This window comes from Onychostoma macrolepis, chromosome 10 (assembly GCF_012432095.1).
Source record: "Onychostoma macrolepis isolate SWU-2019 chromosome 10, ASM1243209v1, whole genome shotgun sequence".
Taxonomy (NCBI): domain Eukaryota; kingdom Metazoa; phylum Chordata; class Actinopteri; order Cypriniformes; family Cyprinidae; genus Onychostoma; species Onychostoma macrolepis.
The window spans coordinates 265,763-282,978 of NC_081164.1; the positions used below are offsets into that span (position 1 = coordinate 265,763).

At 41.2% G+C, this 17,216-nt stretch overlaps 1 protein-coding gene across 1 annotated transcript in view; it reads left to right on the top strand.

Annotated features, from left to right (window-relative positions):
• LOC131548100 (uncharacterized) overlaps nt 1-17,216 on the top strand; it is a 60,960-nt gene that overhangs the window by 15,834 nt on the left and 27,910 nt on the right. The window contains exon 3 of the mRNA XM_058789075.1: nt 15,046-15,248. Coding sequence (XP_058645058.1) covers nt 15,046-15,248 — 203 coding nt within the window. The remainder of the gene's footprint in view (nt 1-15,045; nt 15,249-17,216) is intronic.

Here is a 17,216-nt window from a genome sequence, read left to right on the forward strand (position 1 = left end):
ACAATAAAATCAGAGAAGGGCTTTAACTGTAAGCTGAATGAGCATACGCAGAACAAAGGGAACAATAACATCTTAATGTTCAAAATTTTCAGATTTGTTTATTTCTTTTCCTGATGTTTATTATTTTTGAAATTTTATATAGCCCACAACATTTTTTTTTTTTAATTTACCAGTTAGGCATGTTGACAATAACGTATATCATCAACATACGTTGTCTATGACCAAAAATGTAGGAAGATATGTTTTCAGTGGACTTTTAAAATTTGCTTTGCTTGAGAAAATGCGCTACAATCCTGACAAGTCACAGCAATAGAGCGGAGGCAAGAAAGCTGTGGAGAATCCGCTGGCCTGGAAGCTGCCACAACTGGTAGATTTAAGGAAAATTACTGTCGTTTGAAAAAATGAATCATTTCACGTACTTATTCCTAACTTTTTAAGCTTTAAGTAACATTTCAAATGACAAAGGATCAACTTACAATATAATCATGTTTATATTAATTATCCTGTAACTTATTCTCTCAAATGACTTGGCCATGTGGAACATTCGCATCTTATATGGACGGAACGCCACTGCTTTTTAGATGAAAGAAAACGCTTTACTTTATTATTATTATTATTATTATTAATAAATAAATGTAAAAAGAAAATTCTAATTAAACCAGTTTCGGAACGTTAATACAGAAGGAACGGAGGAACAGAAACGTTAAAATACAGATTCTGCTCAGTGTTCACCAGACTAAAATTTCAATAATCCTATGAACTTAATAACACAATATAACCACTACAGTAATGTTTAAATGGCCATGACAAGCATGTAAAAACCATTAATAACTGAATCATTAGTATTTTATTTCTATTTGAGCTGTACACTGTAAAAAACATCTCAGGTTAGGCATGTAACCACGGTTCCCTTTCAGTCAGTCACGTTCGACTTTATTTGTATAGCGCTTTTAACAATACAGATTGTGTTAAAGCACTTAACAGTATCAAATCGGAGGATAGAGTGTCAGTAATGTATAATGATAAGATTAAACACTCAATTTTCAGTTAAAGGCATTTCATTATTGAATTCAGAGATGTCATAGTCTAGCTCAGTTTAGTTTAAATAGTATCTGTGCAATCAAATCGGCGATAATCGCTAGGAATTAAGTGTCCCCAACTGAGCAAGCCAGAGGCGACAGCGGCAAGGAACCAAAACTCCCTCTGTGACAGAATGGAGAAAAAACCTTGGGAGAAACCAGGCTCAGTCGGGGGTCAGTTGTCCTCTGACCAGACGAAACCCGCAGTTCAAAAGTTTATATTTCTATTTTTATTTTGTTGCAATTTATAACAATAATAGTATTATGTATTTAGGTATTTTATTATATTTTTAGTTATTTTAGCTATCAGCACGCTGAAGCAGCACTCGTGGATGAGTTGCGGTCCAGATACCTCCTCGTCAAACGGGGGGGTATCCCCCTTGCCATGCTCCGTTCTAGCTCCCCTGTCTCTCGGAGGGGTACTTCGGATCATGGTCAGGGTGATCTGAGGATCACAGTGAGAGCTTCCCCGTCGAGTGCGTCTCTGGGGGCTTCTCATTCCTCCAGCACATCGCACCATCTGGTGTTCCTGTACAAGCTCGCTGGATCCTCAGACAGGGCGGGGCCCAGCATCTCGTTCGGAGCGCCAGTGGATGACAGGATGTCGATCGCTGCATTGGAGGGCGAGCTAGGCTCTGGAGATGACGATTCGGCTGCGCTGCCTCCGTCAAGAAGAGTGGCATTGCCCAAGTCAGATCCAGAGCTAACTGTTATGCTTTCCCGGGCCACTGAGAGCGCCAGGCTGCACTGGAGGCCTCCTCCTTCTCCAGAATGCTCGAGGCTGGACGATTGGTTCCTGGGGGCGCAGGCCGATTGTCGGCAGCTGCCTTCAGTTCCATTTTTCCTGGAGGTGCATGAGGAGGTGACTAAGTCTTGGAGGGCACCTTTTTCTGCCCAAAACAGGCCTGGTGCCTCCTCCGTCCTCACCACCCTCGACAGTGGGGCGGCCCAAGGATATGTGGAGATCCCCCCAGTCGAGCGTGCTATTGCCATGCAGCTCTGCCCGCAAGGCATCGCCACCTGGAGGGGTAATCCATGGCTTCCGTCCAGGGCCTGTAAGTTCTCGTCCGCTCTAATGGCTAAGGCTTACAGTGCTGCTGGACAAGCCGCTTCTGCCCTGCACGCCATGGTCCTCCTGCAAGTCCACCAGGCCAAGGCGTTGATGCAGTTGCACGAGGGTGGTGCTGACCCAGGTGTGATGCAGGAACTGCGTACGGCGACGGACCTAGCCCTAAGGGCAACGAAAGTCACAGCACGGGCCCTGGGTCAGACGATGTCCACACTAGTGGTCCAGGAGCGCCACCTATGGCTGACCATGGCGGATATGAGAGAGGCCGACAAGCATCGCTTCTTGGACTCCCCGATCTCCCAGGCCGGCCTATTCGGTGAAGCGGTGGAGGGCTTTTCCCAAAAAGTTCTCCGCCGCACAGAAGCAGACGGAGGCGTTTCGACACATTCTGCCCTGGCGGTCTGCTGCTGTCTCCACCCCACCGCCGGCTGCAGCCCCTCCGTTTGTTCGTTGCCGAGGGCGCCCTCCTGCTGCCTCCACCTCTGCTCCAGCTCAGGCACAGCAGCAGCCTTCACAACGGCTGCAGCGTGGAGCTGCCCGCAGGAAAGCGGCGCAGCCTGCCTCTGCCCCTGCCAAGCTCGTGAAGCGCCAGGGCAGGCGGCGTCCCTGAGACGGGCGACCCGGAGTCTTTGGATCCTGCTCTTCAGGAGATGGTGACTGCACCACTCCTTCCCCCGGAGGAGGGCCGGGTGGAGAATCTTTTGTTTCCTTTTTGTTCTGGAAACTGAGTTCGCGCTGAGTTTTGGCTCCCCAGCCAGTGGTACTCAAAACCTCAAAAAAAGAGCAGTTTCCTTTCTCTCCGGCTCCCAAGAGGGCGACGATGGCAGTGCGCGAGACTCCACACTCCCGTCCCCCTCTCCTTTCGCCAGTGGGCAGCAGGGTCCGGTTCCAGGACGCGAAGCCTCCTCACGCGCCCCCCTGCCCAGCCGTGGAGCCAGGTAAGTGTCGCACCGCGCACTCAGACCCCACTCTGGGACGCACTGCCTTCCGTGTCGGGTACGTCGGTGGTTCCCCTAGTCCCACTTGCTCGGTCGCTGGGGGCCTGGCTGACCACATATCATATATATTGTAAACCTGTTGTTTTTCCCCTTCATGTTTGGTATCATTTTAAAGGTCTCTGTGCGATTGGTAAATTGGTCTCAATTTCACAGTGGTCACTTGTATTATGAGCAATATTGAAAACTTTTGTAGAATTGTTTTTTGCTGAGGAGAGGGTGTGTCCCCGTTTAGGGGTCTGCGGGAATGTTTATCCATCTTCATCCAGGTGCGACCCTGGAGCACTAGAACCAAAAACACCAAAAGGTCTTTTATGTTTTTACAACTGATCTGAATATTTTTTTTGTTTTTCTTATTTGGGTATATAAGGGAAGTGAGAAAACACTACTTTGGAATTTTTGTAGTCAGAAAACCCCATGCAGTGTGTGAGGGTCTCTGGAGCTCCCCAGTGAACGGATAATTGAAAGTATGGGATGTCTAGAATAATCAAATATCTAAATGAATATATAAGCAATATTTGTGATCACTTTTTAATTAGAAGTACAGTCTAAATTTAATGATCACTTGGAATTGGAGTCAGATTGAGCACAGAGCTAGACCAAAATTTAAACTAAATCCTGATAAATTCAGAACCACAAGTAAAAGACTGAATGCGCATTAAACTATCGACCAGGCTGCTGGATTCCGTTGTTTGGACTAGTGGGTGGATCCTTACAGTACCACCGCTGTACGGCCAGGGCACACAGTCTCGGCTCCTCAGTGAAAAACTGATGATCCTATTTACGTCAGTCACTATGACGTAACGTCTCTGTTCCCTCCTTCAGGGAACGAGGGTTACATACGTAACTGAGACGTTCCTTGAGAATAGGGAACGAGACGCTGTGTCCTCTAGAGGGCGCTTGGGGAACACCTTCAGCATGACCGGTGTCTGAAGCATGATTGAAAAAATGACAATGAACTTGACATTGGCAGGCGGCAGCCTATGAAGTAAACAATAAAGCGACTGTGGGTATAAAAGAGCACCTGTGGGATATGTCATCCACTTCTTTGTCTGAAGGAGATGCAGGAATGCCCGAAGCATGGCAAAGAGACGCAGCATCTCGTTCCCTATTCTCAGGGAACCATGGTTACATGCGTAACCTAAGACATTTCCTACCGAAAGTCCAACACTCAGTCCTAACTGAGGAGATCTTAAGAATGGAGGTCTCAGCATAAAGACTCTCTAGAACGAGAGGAGACCTGACTACACTCAACGCCAGAGGCAGTAATGAGGCTCAAAAAGAAAGAGCCTACATACTCATATTATTGCCAAAGATGGAGCTCTGAAGAGCGTAGGCTTCAGCAGAATGACTCTCTTAAATGAGAGGAAGCCTAACAGCACTTAGTCCTGGTAGGGGAACTCTTAAGAGTGGAGGTCTCAGCCTAACTCTCTAGAATGAAAGGAGAGCTAGCTACACTCAACACCAGAGGCAGTTAGTGAGGCTTAAAAAGAAAGAGCCTACATACTCCTATTACTGCCAAAGATGGAGCTCTGAAGAGTGGAGGTCTCAGCATAACAACACTCTAAACGAGAGGAGACCTGACTACACTCAACGCTAAAGACAGTTATTGAGGCTCAAGAAAGAATCTACACATAATACTACCTAAGCGGAGCTCTGTAAAGTGGAGGCTTCAGCAGAATCACTCTCTTAAATGAGAGGAAGCCTAACAACACTCAACCCTAGTTGATGAGCTCTTAAAAGTGGAGGTCTCAGCATAACTACTCTCAAACGAGAGGAGACCTAGCCACACTCAAAGCCCGAGACAGTAGTGAGGCTCATGATAGAGCCTACATACTAATAGCACTGCCTAAGCGGAGCTCTAGAGTTTAGCGGCTTCCAAAAGTTAGAGTACTAAACATAGTTCTCCTACATGCCTAATAGAGCTCTAGGCAGCAAGCGCTCAGCATAACAACCCTCTAAAGCTAGGGGAGTACTCCGCTTGACCTGAAGAGCGGCTTATCAGGGAGGCCCACCAGAGCCTAACAACCTAATACAGCCACAGAACAGCTTTGTTGAGAGAACGCTAGGGAACTGTGTTCTCAGCATAGCGACCCTCAAAGGAGGGGAGTGCTACCAGGCTCAAGAACAGCTGATCAGGGAGGCTCGCAAAGAGCCTCACAACCCATTTTCACAGAGAATCAAGCATATGAGGCATTCATAATGCGATCGTGTCTTGCAGCATCATTTAGCTCCCTCGAGAGGCAAACATACTCTGTTCAAACACTAAATTCCCTCAAGAATGAGGCGAGAACAGAACTGCCGTGAATACATCGCATTAAGCTTGTTCAACTCCCTCGAGAGGTGAATGTGCTCATGCAACCGCTGACTAAAACTAGAATAAAGACAGGCTTTACCTCTGGTAGTCCCGCAAATGCAAACAATGAGTGCATCCTTTTCTCTCGTGAGTCAAACGTGTGTGCTTCCGTACACAAGGGCTTGAAGACAAAGAAGAGGATGACATATTCCACAGGTACTCTTTTATACCCACAGTCGCTTTATTGTTTACGTTATAGGCTGGCGCCTGCCAATGTCAAGTTCATTAGCTGTGTCCCAAAGCTAAGTGTACACACTTCGGAGAGCACATTTTAAGTGCGAATGCGTCACACCGACACTACTGAGACTGTCCAATGTGAAGTGTACACACTCCGAAGTCCGTATTTGAAGTGCGATTGCATCACAGCGTCACGACGTAAGCTGTCCCAATTCAGAATGCACACTCCAAAGAACGCATTCCAAGGCCGGTTGCGTCACCGCGGTGTGACGAAAGCTCCCATAATTTGAAAGCGACTTCAAATGCGCCCTCCGTTTCCCAGGAAAATGAAGTGTACATCTATGGACACTTCGCACCCTACCGTATCCCAGAATCACTTGCGCGCTGATGACGACGGTGTTCATATTCAAAGAACATGGCGGATTTTATTTGTTTTGCAAAAGCTTTACAGTTTTGAATGATATCTTGCATCTTTATAACCAACCAGCGTTGGTATAGCCATATCGCGCTGGCGCCTCACGCGCACAAAGTCACAACATATTTTTGTGACATTGCAGCCAGTTCATTATCAAAATAAAATACAGTTAAAGGAATGTATAAAAGGTTACAGTGTTCCGTTGTCCATTCTGTTGCGTTCAGCGTGACCACCACCTCACTGTGCTGATATAGCCGATGTGAAGGATTATGTTTTACGTCGATGAAAGTACAAAGTCTATAATAAATAATATTTTAGCATCCAGATAAATCGAGAATATGGAAACATTTGGATTCGTGCCAAGGGTAGGCATCAGTTTTACCTTTAATTTGTTTTTATAGTATAGGCTATATCCTTAAGTTTAGAGGATTTGTTGTGGAGAGAAATTAATAACTGTGTTTATAATGTTTGTAAACATTTTGATTTATTGCCATTTTAGCCTACATAATTTCTGAATGTAATAGTAAAATGCGACGCGACTATATGTTTGTTTGTTTTTTCCTCAAAACGCAATTTTATACAAGTAGCGTTTTTTTTTTTTTTTAACAATGCAGCAAACGTTTTTAAATATCTTTTAAAAAAATACTTTAATGTCTTTAAAGCATTAATAGATTTTTTTTCTTTTGTTTAGTAGCCTACATTTAGGCAAATCTAGAAAAGATGATGCTGGCTGTGATTAAGCACAGCGGGTATTATGTCTATGGTTAAGATACCATCTCTTCTTGTTGTTTTTTTTTGTTGTTTTTTTTTCTTTTTCTTTTTGTGTAAAGAAAACACTGTACTTTATTATTATAGGCAAAGACAATTAAAAATAAATAAATAACGATATTAACCGTTATTTTTTCTATTCGAACCGGTTTCGGAACGGTAATAATAGAAGAACGCAGGAACAGAAACGTTAAAATATGATTCTGCTCGGAGTGAACCGATTTTTTTTTTTTCGTTTTCAGGCCCTGCTGTCAGGGCTTCCCCGCTCAGCCCAAAACCATTTAAAAACCTGTCCAGCGCTGGCACATTCAGCTTTATCCTGCAGTACAGGGTCTGGTCTGATTTAGCGAAAGAAGGAAAATAAACATTGTTCATAGCTATGACAAAGTAATTAGTAAAAGAAATATTGAGGTACTTTAGTGAACTACATTGGGGGAAACTACTAGTCATATTTAAATCCTTAGTTAAAGGGATAGTTCACCCAAAATTTAAAATTCCAAACCTGGAACAACTTGAGGGTGAGTAAATGATTACAGAATTATCATTTTGGGGTGAACTATCCTTGAAGTAAAATTATTATTTTGCATACTCTAATATACTTAAGGTATTGAGAGTAAAAGTAAAGGTATACAGTATTGTTCTGAAAAAATAATTTGTCAGGATGGTTTGGCATTAATATTACTGATGCATACTGTGTATGTTGCATTTGACTTAAGAATATGTTAAAGGTTGTTAAATTTAAAGTTGCCTACTTCATAAACTGTTGGGTAGTTTAATCCACAACAATGCATCATTTTTGTAGTGTTACTGTCCTGTGAGGGAAAAAAAAACAAAAACGTATTACTTCACATTTGTACGAGAATACCTAACGAATGTACTTCCTTATGCACTGATTATTTTGAAAATGAAAATAACATTTCTTGACAGAAAATTGACAGATTGTTACGAACTATATCAAAGGATGCATGTGAAGAAATCGGACCGGCCATACAGGGCACTGTTCAGCTGTCACTGAACTATGCATAATTTGTTTTTCTATTTATTCAGTTTTATTTTTATGTTTACTTAATTGCCTAAAATCAGGGTTGCAAACCTTTCAAAATATGTTCACCATGGTCAAGACAATAAACTATTATAAAATCGCACATTGGTAACATATCAGTCAGCATTTGAACTGCTATATATGCTTGTGCATGATTTTGTATTTTTTCATATGTATCATTACATTATTCAAGTCAGTTCAAACGCAATGCCTGCATTAAAAGTTGTAATCCAGCAAGGACGCAGCAAAACTATAAAATTTAGCTACCTGGCCACAGTCTTGGCTAAGCCTGAGGTACATCACCCGGCGCCGCCGGGGGTGAAGCGTTCCCACCATCTCCTCCAGTAAAATATAAAATATAATTAAAGCTGCTAGAAGCGATGATCGGGCCCTCGCACCTGGGCTCACCGCCAACGGTGGCTTCAGGGAGACAGGGAACGGTGAGCAATATGCATTTAAAAAGCCAAATATAGAGGAAGTCATTTATATGTGCCAAACCTGCTGCCAGCTGGTGGTGCTATGTCTATAACTTAACATTGGCCTGTAGATGTCTTCAGACCAGTCCTTTTATCAAACATATGAAGTTTGGTGCAGATTGAACATGGTATGTTTGAGTTAGTGCAAAGCATGACGTATCCTGTTGCCAACAGGTGGCGGTATGTTTATAACTGAATATTGGCCTTAAGATGTGTTAAGACCATGACTCTTATAAAACGTGTGAAGTTTGGGACAGATCGGACATTGCATGTTTAAGTTAGTGTTAAACAAGTAATTTCATGCTGCCAGCTGGTGGCGCTATGTATATAACTGGAAATTGGCATGTAGATGTGTTCAGGCCAGGACTCTTACCAAACATGTGAAGTTTGGGGCAGACCGGACATTGCATGTTTAAGTTAGTGTAAAACAAGTAATTTACTGTTGCCAGAAGGTGGCAGTATGATTATAACTGAATACTGGCCTACATTTTGCCACACCCACTTCTGAAACCCATATCAGATGTAAATTTTCGCCCAGTTCTGACCCGTGTGCAAAGTTTCATGAGTTTTGGAGCATGTTTAGGCCCTCAAAAATGCGATTCACTTTGGAGAAGAAGAAGAAGAAGAAGAATAAACGGAGCAATTCCAAGAGGGTCCTCGCACCTCGGGGCTCGGGCCCTAATTAAAGCTGCAAGCAGCGATGAATGGGCCCTCGCACCCGGGCTCACCGCCGACCGGTTGCTTCAGGGAGAGAGGGAACGGTGAGCAATATGCATTTAAAAAGGCAAACATAGAGGAATATGTCAAAGTTATTTATATGTGCCAAACCTGCTGGTGGCGCTATGTCTATAACTTAACATTGGCCTGTAGATGTCTTCAGACCAGTACTTTTATCAAGTATGTGAAGTTTGGTGCAGATTGAACATGGTATGTTTGAGTTAGTGTAAAACAAGTAATTTCCTGTTGCCAACAGGTGGCACTATCACTATAAATGAATATTGGCCTTAAGATGTGTTCAGGCCAGGACTATTATAAAAGGTGTGAAGTTTGGGGCAGATAAGACATTGTATGCATGAGTTACAACAACTTCCTGTGTCATGGTATTAATAACATGTTTTAGTACTTAGTAAGTGTTGCTAGCATGTTTGACCATTATTCTAGCATGTTTAGCACACAATGGCATAATTTACAGTGTTGCTAAAAGTGCATCACTGTGTAAAACATGTCACTTCCTGTTGTCAGTAGGTGGCGCTATCACATATTACCGAATGTGAGCATGTAGATGTCTTCAGGCCAGGACTGTAATCAAACATGTGAAGTTGGAGGCAGATTGGACATTGTATGCCTGAGTTACAACAACTTCCTTTTTGATGGAGTTAGTAGCATACTTTAGCACTTAGCTAAGTGTTGCTAACATGTTTGAGCATGTTGCTAACATGTTTAGCACACAATGGAATATTTTAATGTGTTGCTAATAGTGCATCACAGTCTAAAACATGTCACTTCCTGTTGCCAGCAGGTGGCGCTATGACTATAACCAAATACGGGAATGTATATGTGTTCAGGACAGGCCTCTTATCAAACTTGTTAAATTTGGGGCAGATTGAACATAGCATGCCTGAGTTACAGCAACTTCCTGTTTCACTGCATTACTAGCATGCTTTAGCACTTAGCTAAGTGTTGCTAGCATGTTTTAGTATGCTTGTAGCATGCTGCCAGCATATTTATCACTTGTTGACACTTTTTAATATGCACCTAGGAGTCCATTACAGTGTTAAACATGTCACTTCCTGTTGCCAGCAGGTGGCGCTATGACTATATCTGAATATGAGCATGCAGATGTGTTCAGGACTGAACTCCTATGAAACGTGTGAAGTTTGGGGCAGATCGGACATTGCTTGCCTGAGTTACAGCAACTTCCTGTTTCATGGTGAAACATCAAACTTTGTCAGGCCGCCAGGGACACGCCCCTTGACGAAAACTCTAGATCTTCGCAATTTAACATCGCAAAGGCCTTATGATTACACTCAGCAAATTTGAAGACGATCCGATTAAAACTGTAGGAGGAGTTCGTCAAAGTATGAAGCCTGGAAATTGCAAAAACTGCACAAAAATCGAACAGGAAATTCAAAATAACGTACTTCCTGTTGGGTTTTGGATTTTGTACCAAGAGGCTTTTTTGTAGGTAATGATGTGTTACACGTGTGTACCGATTTCCGTGCATGTACATAAAACGTAGCACGAGGCGCACTCTTTTGAAATATTATAGGTGGCGCAATCGAGCCATTTTGCCACACCCACTTCTGAAACCCATATCAGATGTAAATTTTCGCCAGTTCTGACCCGTGTGCAAAGTTTCATGAGTTTTGGAGCATGTTTAGGCCCTCCAAAATGCGATTCACTTTGGAGAAGAAGAAGAAGAAGAAGAAGAATTAAAGCTGCAAGCAGCGATGAACGGGCCCTCGCACCGGGCTCACCGCCGACCGGTGGCTTCGGGGAGACAGGGAACGGTGAGCAATATGCATTTAAAAAGGCAAATATAGAGGAATATGTCAAAGTCATTTATATGTGCCAAACCTGCTGCCAGCTGGTGGCGCTATGTCTATAACTGAATATTGGCATGTAGATGTCTTCAGGGCAGCACTTTTATCAAACATATGAAGTTTGATGCAGATTGAACATAGTATGTTTGAGTTGCTATAAAGCATGACATATCCTATTGCCAACAGGTGGCGCTAAGATTATATCTGAATATTGGCCTTTAGATGTCTTCAGGCTAGAACTCTTATCAAACATATGAAGTTTGGCCCAGATTGAACATTGCATGTTTAAGTTAGTGTAAAACAAGTGATTTCCTATTGCCAGCAGGTGGCACTATGATTATTATGGAATATTAGTGTTTAGATGTGTTCAGACCCGGTCTCTTATCAAACATGTGAAGTTTGGGGCAGATTGCAAATTTTATGGCTGAGTTACAACAACTTCTATTCCCATGGCGAGACATCGAAATTTGTCAGGCCGCCATGGACACGCCTTTTAACGAAAACTCAAGATCTTCGCAATTTAACATCGCAAAGGCCTTTAGATTAGACTGACCAAATATTATGTTGATGTCAATAAATCTCTAGGAGTAGTTTGTTACAGAGTAAAACATGTCACTTCCTGTTGCCAGCAGGTGGCGCTATGACTATAACTGAATATGAGCATGTAGATCTCTTCGGGACAGGAGTCTTATCAAACATATGAAGTTTGGGGCAGATCGGACATTGTATGCCTGAGTTATAGCAACTTCCTGTTTCATGGCGAAACATCGAAATTTGTCAGCCCGCAACAGACACGCCCTTCAACGAAAACTCTAGATCTTCACAATTTAACATCGCAAAGGCCTTTAGATTAGACTGACCAAATTTGGTGTTCATCTGAATTAATCTGTTGGAGGAGTTCGTTAAAGTATGACAGCTGAAAATGACAAAAATGACACAAAATTTGATGAGAAAATTAAAAATAACCGACTTCCTGTTGAGTTTCGGATTTTTCTCCAAGAGACTTTTTTGTGGGTATTGGTGTGTTACATGTGTGTACCGATTTTCATACATGTACGTGAAACGTAGCGGGTGGGGCACTTCTTTGAATGAGAATAGGTGGCGCTATCGAGCTATTTTGCCACACCCACTTCTGAAACCTATATCAGACGTAAAATTTCGCCAGTTCTGAGGTGTGTGCAAAGTTTCATGACTTTGAGCATGTTTAGGCCCTCAAAAATGCGATTTATTTTGGAGAAGAAGAAGAAGAATAAACCGGTTGCTTCAGGGAGAGAGGGAACGATGAGCAATATGCATTTAAAAAGGCAAACATAGAGGAATATGTCAAAGTTATTTATATGTGCCAAACCTGCTGCCAGCTGGTGGCGCTATGTCTATAACTGAATATTGGCATGTAGATGTCTTCAGGGCAGCACTTTTATCAAACATATGAAGTTTGATGCAGATTGAAAGTAGTATGTTTGAGTTATTATAAAGCATGACATTTCCTATTGCCAAAAGGTGGCGCTATGATTATAACTGAATATTGGCCTTTAGGTGTCTTCAGGCCATGACTCTTACCAAACATGTGAAGTTTGGTGCAGATTGGACATTGCATGTTTAAGTTAGTGTAAAACAAGCCATTTCCTGTTGCCAGCAGGTGGCGCTATGATTATAATGGGATTTTGGCCTTTAGATGTGTTCAGGCCCGGACTCTTATCAAAGTTGTGAAGTTTTGTGCAGATTGGACATTGCATGTTTAAGTTAGTGTAAAACAAGTCATTTCCTATTGCCAGCAGGTGGCGGTATGTTTATAACTGAATATTGACCTTAAGATGTGTTAAGACCATCACATTTATCAAACATATGAAGTTTGGTGCAGATCGGACATTGCATGTTTAAGTTAGTGTGAAACAAGTAATTTCATGCTGCCAGCTGGTGGCGCTATGTATATAACTGGAAATTGGCATGTAGATGTCTTCAGGCCAGCACATTTATCAAACATATGAAGTTTGGTGCAGATTGAACATTGCATGTTTAAGTTAGTTTAAAACAAGTCATTTCCTGTTGCCAACAGGTGGCACTATCACTATAAATGAATATTGGCCTTAAGATGTGTTCAGGCCAGGACTCTTACCAAACATGTGAAGTTTGGGGCAGACCGGACATTGCATGTTTAAGTTAGTGTAAAACAAGTCATTTCCTGTCACCAGCAGGTGGCGCTATGATTATAATGGGATTTTGGCCTTTAGATGTGTTCAGGCCCGGACTCTTATCGAACTTGTGAAGTTTTGTGCAGATTGGACATTGCATGTTTAAGTTAGTGTAAAACAAGTCATTTCCTGTCACCAGCAGGTGGCGCTATAATTTTAACTGAATATTGGCCTTTTGATGTGTTTAGGCCAGGACTGTAATCAAACATGTGAAGTTGGAGGCAGATTGGACATTGTATGCCTGAGTTACAACAACTTCCTGTTTGATAGAGTTAGTAGCATACTTTAGCACTTAGCTAAGTGTTGCTAACATGTTTGAGCATGTTGCTAACATGTTTAGCACACAATGGCATATTTTAATGTGTTGCTAATAGTGCATCACAGTCTAAAACATGTCACTTCCTGTTGCCACCAGGTGGCGCTATGACTATAACCAAATACGGGAATGTATATGTGTTCAGGACAGGCCTCTTATCAAACTTGTAAAATTTGGGGCAGATTGGACACTGCATGCCTGAGTTACAGCAACTTCCTGTTTCACTGCATTACTAGCATGCTTTAGCACTTAGCTAAGTGTTGCTAGCATGTTTTAGTATGCTTGTAGCATGCTGCTAGACTATTTATCACTTGTTGACACTTTTTAATATGCACCTAGGAGTCCATTACAGTGTTAAACATGTCACTTCCTGTTGCCAGCAGGTGGCGCTATGACTATAACCAAATACGGGAATGTATATGTGTTCAGGACAGGCGAAGGCGGAGCGTCTCATGCACTTTGGAGGGTCCTTCGTGCACTTCGGAGGCGTGGCCTTCGAAGTCCGTACACTCCGAAGTGTGTACACTTAGCTTTGGGACACAGCTATTGTCTTTTTGTCATTCATGCTTCAGACACCGGTCACGCTGAAGGCGTTTCCCTAGCGCCCTCTAGAGGATGCAGCGTGGAGTTCCCTTTCGAAAGGGAACAATTTGTTGTCAACTTAAAAAACTTTACCCGCTACACTGACTCAGAAAATGCAAATTATTCTTTTAAAGTTTAGGCTAGGCTATACATAATATATTTTTTTAGAAGCTGTAAAAATGTTTTATAAAATTTGTTTTTGTGTCTGTTTCTGTCTTGTGTCCGTGTTTGTAACTAATGAATAAGTGAGAATATTAAGTCATTATTTGTTCATGTAGAGATTAATTTAAAAAAAAAAAATGAAAAGATGTGTTTCTAACCAAACTGTAGGTGAACATGCTGAGTGTTCATAATATTTTTATTAGACCGACTGTTGAAGATGTCAGTAGCCTATATGTTTCATGTGAATTTTTGTCTATAGCTCAGTTTCTGTAACTGAAGAACTGAAAATAAATAAAAAGCATAAGTTTGTCATGTCAGTCGTAAATGAACACGCGTGCAATATTTACAGAATACAATATTTAGGCTACAGAAGCTCTCAATAGGTTTTCTATACATAAATTCTTAGGTACAGTATATATTGTAACTTAAGATCCTGAGCCAGATGAAATGTTCATTGTGAGTTTGATAAAATGTTTTAAGTAATAATTTGCTTGTGGCAAGCTGAAACAAAAAATGTATGTAGACATATGCATGTGAGTTTTCGGTGGCGCAATGGGTTTGGTTGGAGGGGGGTGCCGAGCACCCACCGGAGGAAAAGAAATTGGCGTCTATGTATATAACTGCTAGCAACCTCAATTTAAATCAGTTTCAAAATTACTAGACCTTGTGAGGAAGTCTAATTTGACCCCTAATTGGATCTGGTTATTTCAATTAAATAGGTAAATTTATTGAGGGGTTTGTAAAGGCTATTTATTGAAATGCCTGGTCAGACTTACTTGCATATAACAGTTTTCTAGTTCTGGTTTGTTATCATATTGCTTGATCAGTTTCTTATGATCAAATGTGTTATGATAAATTTCTCTTTTTCTTTAGTTTCAGGTTTTTCAGGACTATGGAGGAACAGCGTTTTATACGGCGCCCAAATTTTGCACTGAGGTACCAGAGGTATCATACATATCAGTGGTCTAGCCTACAGCTAAGGCGTAAGCCCAGAGCCTCTCCTCCTTCCAGCCAGCAGTTCAACAAAGGCCTGAACAAGAATCGCTCCACAGCACATATTGAACCTCGCAGAACAGGTTAGCTGCATTGTGCTATATCTGTATGTTAGCATTTTTTTTGCAAATTTGGTTGAACTGAATTTTGCAGTGCATGAATGGATTCTTAACTCTTAACACTAGGTGGTAGTGTCAGTTTACACATTTTCGTGTCACTATAGAATTCTCAATGAGAGTTAACATTCTGTGTTTTCTTTACTGTTGCTTTACAGAATTTCACTTAAATTTTACACAGTAATCATTTAATCAATTAATCTGATAATCTTAGAAATGTTAAAATAAATAAAATAAAATAAAAATCACAAATTATATTTGTTCTCAATCTCATCCAATATTAAATGCATTTTCTGCTCCACAATAAAACTATAACATATTTTATATATACCGTATTCAAGCATTAGCAAAGTATTGTACACTCTAAAAAATGCTGGGTTATTATTATTTTTTTTTAACCCAAATGCTGGGTTCAGATGGTTGGGTCATTTTATTGAGTTATTTTTAATATTTTTTACCCAGGTGCTGGGTAGTTTTTCTTTTCTTTTCTGTAACTAAGCTGCTGGGTCATTTTTAATACTGGGTTATTTTTATCTACCCAACCACTGGGTTAAGCCTGTCTCTGACGAAACAACCCAGCTTCTGAGTTACAGTGAGATCACAAGCTTTTTGAGTCCTCTACAGATTTGGTGCACTTCTTCAGCGAAATAAAGGTTTGTATACATTTTATTTCATTTATAAAGTCTTTACTGTGCTGTAAATTGTATTATTTTACGCAGCACAACATAAGCATGAGCTGTCAGTCAGCTGTGTCAATCACAGGGATCACGATGGAAACGTCTTTTGCCTTGCATAACATTCGTTTTTATTCGTTATAATTGTATTCTATTTTATTCATTATAACACTGAGTTTAATTTAATTTGATGTTAAAATATGTTCTTTAATCTCAGTATTGTTGTTTATGGGCAGGTTATAGAGTCAGTCATGGCATCTTTCAGCTAGGAGTGAAATGCGAGGCCATGGTCTGAAGTTCGCAGTTCCCCCACGAACAGCAGGCCTTCACCGGCTCAGATTTCGGCGACACACCGGCATGAGAATTAGCACTATTTTGGTAAAAAGCGATTACAGAAAATGGTTGAATACACAAAGTGGGGAGCGTGTGCCACCGCCGGACTCTGTCCCTTGCCTGGACCCTTCCTTCCTGAACACTGCCCTTCCCTTCACGACCTTCTCAGCACGACGAAGACCCCCTGTTTATTTTCCGCTTTGGACATTTTATGTTGATTTTGTGTTTAATAAACAAAACGCCACACCCACTGTGTCTGTCGTGTGCTCCTCCCATGACAGTATGTAATATTGTAAACTATGCTGTATTCACCCAAATTAATTCAATTGTGATCTTGCTTAATAATAAATGTTTATCTTTTTTTTGTGTTTTTTTTTTTTCAGTCCATTTTAAACCAACAATATAATAATTTTTAAACAATAATTGACTTAAATAAAACAACCTAACATGTTAGGTAAAAATATTGTGTTCTGTCCAATATTTACCTAGCGCTGGGTTGCCAAATAACCCAAATTGGGTTGTTTTTAACACAGGATATATATACAGGTGCTGGTCATATAATTAGAATATCATCAAAAAGTTGATTTATTTCACTAATTCCATTCAAAAAGTGAAACTTGTATATTATATTCATTCATTACACACAGACTGATATATTTCAAATGTTTATTTCTTTTAATTTTGATGATTAGAGCTTACAGCTCATGAAAGTCAAAAATCAGTATCTCAAAATATTAGAATATTTACATTTGAGTTTGAATAAATGACACAAAGAGGGTAAGTCACAGAGGGTCATTACTGAAAGGTGTGGCTGTTTACAGAGTGCTGTATCAAAGCATATTAAATGCAAAGTTGACTGGAAGGAAGAATTTGGGTAGGAAAAGGTGCACAAGCAACAGGGATGACCGCAAGCTTGAGAATACAGTCA